The sequence below is a fragment of the Chrysochloris asiatica genome, unplaced genomic scaffold, assembly GCF_000296735.1.
Source record: "Chrysochloris asiatica unplaced genomic scaffold, ChrAsi1.0 scaffold00556, whole genome shotgun sequence".
Taxonomy (NCBI): Eukaryota; Metazoa; Chordata; class Mammalia; order Afrosoricida; family Chrysochloridae; genus Chrysochloris; species Chrysochloris asiatica.
Window position 1 is genome coordinate 380,774 of NW_006409074.1, and position 8,334 is coordinate 389,107.

The 8,334-nt window shown below is 43.2% G+C and overlaps 1 protein-coding gene across 1 annotated transcript in view; it reads left to right on the top strand.

Moving 5' to 3' along the window:
- FLCN (folliculin) overlaps window positions 1-6,880 on the top strand; it is a 20,168-nt gene extending 13,288 nt beyond the window's left edge. The window contains exons 6-11 of the mRNA XM_006877695.1: window positions 1,821-2,005; window positions 3,428-3,541; window positions 4,257-4,380; window positions 5,735-5,866; window positions 6,000-6,105; window positions 6,679-6,880. Coding sequence (XP_006877757.1) covers window positions 1,821-2,005; window positions 3,428-3,541; window positions 4,257-4,380; window positions 5,735-5,866; window positions 6,000-6,105; window positions 6,679-6,880 — 863 coding nt within the window. The remainder of the gene's footprint in view (window positions 1-1,820; window positions 2,006-3,427; window positions 3,542-4,256; window positions 4,381-5,734; window positions 5,867-5,999; window positions 6,106-6,678) is intronic.
- Window positions 6,881-8,334: the final 1,454 nt, after the last annotated feature.

Below are 8,334 nucleotides of genomic sequence, written 5' to 3' on the forward strand. Positions count from 1 at the left end.
TAGAAGAATTGATGCTTTTGAGTTATGGTGTTGGAGGAGAATATTGAAAGTGCCATTGACTGTCAAAAGAACCAATAGATTTGTTTTGGAAGAAGTACAGCCAGAGTGCTCCTTAGAGGTCAAGATGGCCAAATTTTGTCTCTCATACTTTGGACATATTGTCAGGAGGGGTAGTCGCTTGAGAAGTAAATCATGTCTGGCAAGGTGGAGGGTCAGGGATAAAAGAGGAAGACCCCCCAACGAGATGGATGGGTCAAGAGGCAGCATCGATGGACTCAAGCATGGCAACAATAGTGAGGTTGGCCCAGGATCAGGCAGTGTGTCGTTGTGCTGTGCATAAGGTCGCTATGGGTCGGTACCGACTTGATGGCACCTAACAACAACAAGGGAGTAGCACTTTGGCGGTAGCCCAATGACCCTCTAACCTTGATTCTGCTGAACTTTCAGTCAGGGTGATTTGCGTTTTGGTGACTTTGGGCCTCCGCTGTGGGATTGGATAGATCAGACTTGTAATGATTGTAGTGTGTTATGAGCAGTCCTCCACATGCTATAGTTTGTAAATGGTTTTACCTTTTTAATAAGTTGGAGCTATTTCAGTGCGATTCCTGTAATCATGGTACTTCCCAGTTTTGCCTTCAAACAAGCATTCCTGAGTCGGGGAAACTGGAGCAGAATGTTCACTAGAGCAGACTGTCTGTGAAAAACAGAATCTCATAGTGTACTTTCACATTTCCGGGAGCAGTCTACTCTAGGACCGCTCATCACTGTAGCAATTATAAATTTCGAGGCTAATGGAGATGGCAAGGGTGGTTGCAAAAACAGTGAGGGCCATGTCTGACCTCTGGCTACACAGGGGGAAAGGAGAATTCAACTCCATTTTCAGTGCAAGGCTGAGATCAGATTTGTTTCCACTGTCTAACTTTCTTTCCCCTATTTTGACACCAACCATCCCTCTCGTGGCACTGTCTGCTTCTCTGCTGGGTTTAATCATTCGTTGCAATGACCACACAGAACTCAGATAATACTGGTTATATGGTTGATTAGAGAAGTGATCAGGGTACAATTCAGGATCAGAAACATCTCAGGATATAGCAGTTTTCTGGCCAGGAATTCCTTTTCTAAGCCATACTGCAGGCAGACCTTTCTCTCATCCTTAGTCTCTCAGCCATGCAGCCTCTTGGCCTCTGTCATCTTCAGGCAAGTGTTAACAAAGCTCCCTTTGCACTGTGGGTAAAAGCCCAGCTGCCTGAGGCCTCAGCTTTACTCAGTCCATGGCTTGGGAATCACACTGTTCTGTCACTCCCTGCAGCTGCCATTTCTGCAGCAGCTTTTCCAGGCAGGGGTCGCATGCTCTGCTGTGGGTTCTCTTTTCTTGATGGCCCCAGGAGCTTCTGTTCCTACTTGTAAGATGACTCCTTTTAAACCCAGTGTAATGACAAAAATAATCAGTCCCCAAGTTAAGAGTACCACCCACCTTATTTGCATAGTTACATCCAATCTCTGGAGTCCAGGTGTGGCGCTATAGGATAAACACTCAACCATAGGGTCAGTTTGAACCACAGGATCAGTGGTTCAAACTCACCAGCTGTTCCTTGGAAATTTTATACAGGATTGCTATGAGTCGGAACTGACTCGACAGCACTTTTAACAACAATCCAATCACTTGGTGGGAGCTATGAAAACTATGGATAGAAATGCCATATCAAGTAAGTCCACTTTACTACAGTGGTCAAGCCTATGAGAGCTTTTCAGAGAGGCCATTGTGGTGGTATGGGACATAGAACAGTATGTTTTGTAACTGTGTGTCATCTGACTTGCAGATTTAGAAGAGGAATCAGAAAGCTGGGACAACTCTGAGACTGAAGAGAAGACTCCTGTGTTTCCTGAAGGTGCAGAAGGGCGGGAGCTGATCAAATGCCCAACAGACTTGTCCTCACTCTCAGGTTGTGGAAGTTGGCAGTCCCGGAAGCTGTCAGTCTTTAAGTCCCTTCGTCACATGAGACAGGTAGGTGGCAGAGGAGGAACTCAAGGAGAGGGACTTAAGTGTTCTACCTTATCTCCATTGGACACTTTGTCCTTTGGGACCACTGGTTTCAAAACCAGCAGGGTTAGTTATGAGTAACAAAGGGCCTTTTTTATTTTCTTTTTTAGCAATGATATATTGGACCAGGGACTAATCTCTTTAAATTTCTAGAACACTTCAACACCTCAACAAGAAAAAGACAAATAATACAGTTTAAAAATGGGTCGACGACATGAACAGACATTTCACCAAAGAAGATATTCAGGTGGCCAACAAACATAAGAAATGCTCACAATCATTAGTCATTCCCAAACAAAACAGAACAAAGACCAAACTCACTGCCACTGAATCCATTCCGGATCATAGACTGCCCTGCAGGGCAGAGTAGACTGCTCCGTAGGGTTTCTCTAAAGCACCATCTTTATTCTGAGGAGTGAGTAGGGGATTTGAACTGCTGACATTTAGGTTAGCAGCCCAACACAACCCACAGTGCCACCAGGGCAGCCACTATTGTTAACAGAAGTTGTTTTTTTTTTCCGTTTTGGAAAATGTAATTAAGAAGACTGGGGCTTCTGAATGGAAAACTATTCATGCATGAAAATCATGCATTTTACTGAAACCATCCTTGTTTCAGTGCTTACTTGGATTAAGGTTGCAAGGAATTTTGAATTCTGTGAAAGGCAGGAAGTACTTGGAAGCTGTTGGGATTTCATTAAATGTGGTATTATATCCCCCCTTTTTTTGATTTTTTGTTTTTCAATCCAGCATGGTATAGGACAGTAGGCTGGACACTTAAGAAATATCAATGTCATTGACGTTAATTAGAGGTGGTGAAGGGAGAGGGACTGTTTTGTATTAATGTAGAATAAACAGATGACAACTAAAAGCGTTCATGATCCTTTAGATCCTGGGTCACAGAATTACAGCTATAAAGGGCATGATTAGGAGGCATGACTCTGGAATGAGACTGAATGTCAGATGGGGTCACATAAGCAGTACTTCTGTGGAGGTGGCCACATATTGGGGTTTTTTATGAAGACCTTCATTTTTACCCAGTGTCATGATATCTGCAGCTGACTATAAAATGGCTCAGCAAAATACAGTGTGCACAGAGCTGCAAAAAGCTATTAGCTTTGCTTCAAATTTTTAAAAATAAAATTGGGAGAAAAGATACTAGCATGTGCAAGAGCTCTGGAATCAGGCTTTTAGGTATGAATCCTGGGACTGCTACCACCGAAGCATTTGTCTTCAAGCATGTCGCTGAGTTTATGCCTTTCTTCTAAGCCCATCTCCCTTCCATTATGTGAGGGAAGTTTCTAGAACACAGGAATAGAGTAATTCCGATTGGAGGATAAAGAAATGCTCCTCTTGATGCTGCAGCAAACACTGAGTTATCTTTCTCAGGTCTTGGGTGCCCCGTCTTTCCACATGTTGGCCTGGCATGTTCTCATGGGGAACCAGGTTATCTGGAAGAGTAGAGATGTGGACCTTGTTCAGTCAGCTTTTGAAATTCTTCGGGTAAGAGCTTCTTTTTCCTTGGGTATTTTGTATCAGGGCAGTGTTTGCTTAGCGGGTTTTTAAAAATTGTGACTTTAGGGATGAATATTAGGGTTCTCAGGACAAAACCTCTAGAAAGAGTCAGTGCTTAAATTGAAGCTAAACTTGTGTTTTTTCTTGACTGTTAAAGATGGTGGTCAGCCAGAAGGAAATGATTCTGGCAGGCTGATAACTGATAGCCTAATCTCTGAATCCCACTAGAGGCCATTGGAAGGATTTCTGGCTGTCATCAAAACAGGCCAGGCCATAATGCAGAGTGTCCTTGATGAATGGATGGTGGGGTGCAACTGTAGCAAGCTGTCCCCCTCCCGTGGGAGGAGTGAAGACTCCTGTCTGACTCTGAGTAACATTTGAATTGGTAGAAAGTGTTTGTTTACTTACCTACGCTATGAGGGTACAAAAACAAATGACGTAGCCTCTCCACAAACGTATACTCTCGGTGGGTTGGGAAGAGACTAAAATATCAAAGAACCGAGTAGGAACTGACATCACTGAGCACAGCCTGTGTGTGACCACTACTGAGGTCATGGTTAGGTTAGCCTTTGGGGTGGGAGATGTCCCTGTGCAGCTGAGGACATGAAAGCCCAGTGAGAGGGAGGACTAAGGTGTCTGGAGATAGATAGGCAGGGGGTATTTCTGGCTGTTGTCAGTTCTGAGGCACTCTTGTCCTCTCTAGACCATGCTACCTGTGGGCTGTGTCCGCATCATCCCTTACAGCAACCAGTATGAGGAAGCGTATCGGTGCAACTTCCTGGGGCTCAGCCCACTGGTACAGATCCCCTCCCATGTGCTGTCTTCAGGTGCGTGTGGTCATGGCCTGGCCTGATTGGAGAGTCCCCAGACGTCAGGGTCACAAGTAGAATTAGCTCTAGCTGTGGATGGAAGGGGCTGTCTGCTGGACGGAGACGGGAGGACCCAAGTCCTAAACCCAGCTTTTTTGCTGACCAGTGGGAATTGAACTAGAACATTTATTCATCGTGTTCTAGTGCCAAGTGGCCATGGCCTCCTTTTTTTTTATAAAGCTGACCAGAGGTGTGGGCTTTGAACTGTATGGCTAGTGGCTTGCTGGGGTTGTGCATCTAGTGGACAACAGGTTCCTCCTCTGGGGGTGGGAGACTGCTCGGAACTGTCAACTCTTGCCTTCCCCATCTATGGTAGGGCTGATGTGTCTTGATACTGTGTCTCCTGTTTACCACAGTCTTGTTCTGTCATCTGTTCTCTTGCTTTACTTTCCTGTCATTCTTCTTTCCACTCTGATTTTTTCTTCCTTTCTTATACCTTTAGTCTGTCCTTCACCTTCAGTATTCAGTAGTACAGTGGGGCTTGTCCAGCGTGGCTCATGCCCTCAGTGCTGTTGAGTTTACTCATCTACAGCAAATAGGGAGCTGGTCATCCTCATCTTTTGGTTTGGGAATGTCTAGGAGTTAGTCTTGTTGTGTTGCTGTTGGATAAGCACTGGACTGCTAATTGCAAGGTTGACAGTTCAAACTTGGAAACTCTTTACAGGAACACTGTGGGTCGGAACCGACTTGATGGCACTTAACACAGTAGGAGTCAGTCTGGGCCCAGATCTGGCTTCCCAGGGCATGACTGTAATTTGATCCTTGTACTTTCAGATCTATGTAGTGTTAGTGTTTGCAAGCTTACCCACTAGCTGCGTAACTTTGGGCAAGGCATTAACTTCTCTGTGTCTGTTTCCCTGCCTAAAAAATGGGAGCAATAGGGTTGTTGCATATTAAATGAATTGTTTAAAAAATAATGTTTTGTTATTGTTATGTGCCATCTAGTCAGTTCTAACTCATAGTGCCCCTGCATAGGATTTCTGAGGAGTGGTTGGTAAGTTTGAACTGCTGACCTGTGGCTCAAACCAACCTTGTGGTCCAGTGCTTTATCTTAAAGCACCATACCAGGACTCCAATTAATACTTAGTATAATATAATATTAATAAACTAACTGGGACTAAAAGTAACTCTTACCTCTATTCACAAATAAAATACAAAAGGTCTTAATTATGAAAACATTATCCCCAAAGACTTTGGCTGGAAGTTTTCCCCTAGTTGACCTGAAGTAATTTGGAGTGCAGCATGCAGGGGACGTTTTAGGGGTGGAGATGAGGGGCACTTAATGGAGCGATGTGTCTTCATGCTGCCACAGAATTTGCTGTCATTGTGGAGGTTCACACGGTCCCCCGCTCCAGTCTTTACCCGACGGGGCCTGAGGATGACCAGTCTCTCAGCAAGTATGAATTTGTGGTAACCAGCGGAAGTCCGGTGTCTGCAGACCGAGGTGGGTACTGTGGAGCAAGTCGGATTCCATCTGAAAGGCTTCTGCTTTCAGAAAGCAGGTGGGAAATATCACCTGAATCTCTCTTCCTGTGCTGACCTGACTTTGGCTTGCTTTGCCTCCATCCTGTTCCCAGTTGGCCCTACCATCCTGAATAAGATTGAAGCTGCTCTGACCAATCAAAATCTTTCTGTAGATGTGGTTGACCAATGCCTCGTCTGTCTCAAGGAAGAGTGGATGAAGTAAGAACACATCCTTTGCCTCTAAGAGCCTGCCTTTTCTGAGTAACCCAATGTCCCCAAGCTTCAGGTGGCTTCTCTGTGAAACGGGATGGTATCTAACTCCAGGGGTTGTTGACTATCAAGTAAGGACAGTAAGCACATGTAAGAAGTGTCTTCTAAAAAAGTTCACTATTTTTTGCTTAATTAACTTTAAAGATCTGAGAGAAAATGTGTTCCTTTTTTTATTTTTTAAAACAACTTATTTTAGTAATATTTTGTCAAATTTTTGCTAGTTAAATATTATCCTGATTTCAAATAATATAGTGAAACTTAGGAGTGCTAATTGCTTCTATAGATTTAAGAGGAACACAGTTTTTCCCTGTTGGTGCTCCAGTTTTCTCACCCAGAATTGGTCTTAGTGGGCAAAATGAAAAGTCTGTTGGTGTCGGGGTGGGCCTGCTGCTGCCCCATGAGCTCCCGAATTCCAGCACCACTCATAGAGCTCTTCCTGTTCTAACAGCCATGTACAACCCAGTGATCATAACTCATGACTATGTTGTGGTACCTGAGTGTTGTGTTTTGTTTTTTTTATAGCAAAGTGAAGGTCCTTTTTAAATTCACCAAGGTGGACAGTCGCCCAAAAGAGGACACGCAGAAACTCCTGAGTATTCTTGGGGCATCAGAGGAAGACAACGTGAAGCTGCTGAAGTTTTGGATGACAGGCTTGAGTAAAACTTATAAGTCACATCTCATGTCCACAGTCCGGAGCCCTGCGGCCTCAGAGTGTCGTAATTGACCCACTGTGGGAGCTAATTTCCATTCATGCTTTTGGGAAATGGTTGTGACTGTCTGTGCCACTGAGCTTAGAAATAATTACAAGCTGTCATCAGACTTCATGAGAGGTTTGCCCTTTAGTTTCTTGTATTGTTGGGAACAAGGCAGAAAGTCTTTGCTAGCAAGAAAAGGAAGCTGTTGGCATCTTGTGGGGTTTGGGCCTTGGGTACTTCTCAGCACCGTCCCATATGCTGTTTGAATGGCTGCAGCATTCAAGAAGGTTGAGAAGACTTGTGAGCTACAGGTCCGCTCTGTTTTTGTATGTTTTCTCTAAGAGGCTGGGAGGGAGATTCATAAGAAAAATGTTGGGCTACTCCTGGCTTGGATGTTTAGCTTCAAAAACATCCACTTTTGGGGTTAATATTTGAGCCTATCCATTTTGATATTCAGCAAGAATTTTGTGGTTTTTTGTGTTTTATGTTGCTACAACAATGAATATTCGGGATATACTCCAATCCTTGTTCATTTTTTGTATCTGAGTTTGAATTAGGACTCTGGGAACAGCTGTGGGAGCACAGTAGACACTTTCCTCATCTTTGGATCCTCTGAGGGTCATCTGATTGTACCAGCTCTTCTGGTCCTGCAACCCTGGTGTTGCCTTCGAGATTCACCTGTGATTAGACTCAGGTCCTCCTGTGCTGAAGGTTTAACTTGAGTGTTGACTTGCCTGGCTCATTGGATATGGAGTTGAGAAGCCCACCATAGTTTGATTCTTATCATTTTGTCCTTTATTGCTTCTTTAAACATTTATGTTTGGTTACAGTTAACAATTTGCAGAGTAAGGTGATTTTAAGTAATTTCACATCCTATAGTACATTTGTAATTCATGACTTGGAGGGCTTTTCCAGCAGTTTTGCTTATTTGTTTACATTTTTTCTCTTCGTTTAATTTATATTTAACATGAAGACTCAGTGTAAAATGATGAGGCATCTGTATAATGCAAGAACATTGAAACACAATAAAGATATATTTTTGTAAAATATTGACTACTTGGTTTTATTGGCTTGACACCTAAAATTCACAGCTTAGTCACAGAAAACATGAATATCAGTGATTGTGAACGTGTAAGGTGCTTCAGTGAGTTTTCATAGTCTTCCCAGAGTTAAGTCTTTTGAGCCAACTTTCGAGAGAAGATAACACTTCATTTATTCTGAAGGCCGATTGTGTGCCTGCAACTGTGTGCATAGTGTTTTGTTCAATTTTAGGAAATGTTTGCACTTTAACAATATTTACAAGGTACATCTGCCTCGGAAGATAATAGATTATATACCTGGATGATAGCGGCAGTTTTTTTTTGTTTTTTTTGTTTTTTTTTAATTTAAGGTTTTGATTGTGGATTGAGTGAAAGTTTACAGGGCACATCATCAGTTTCACATTCAACAATTCATATAACTTGTTTCATTACATTGATTATAA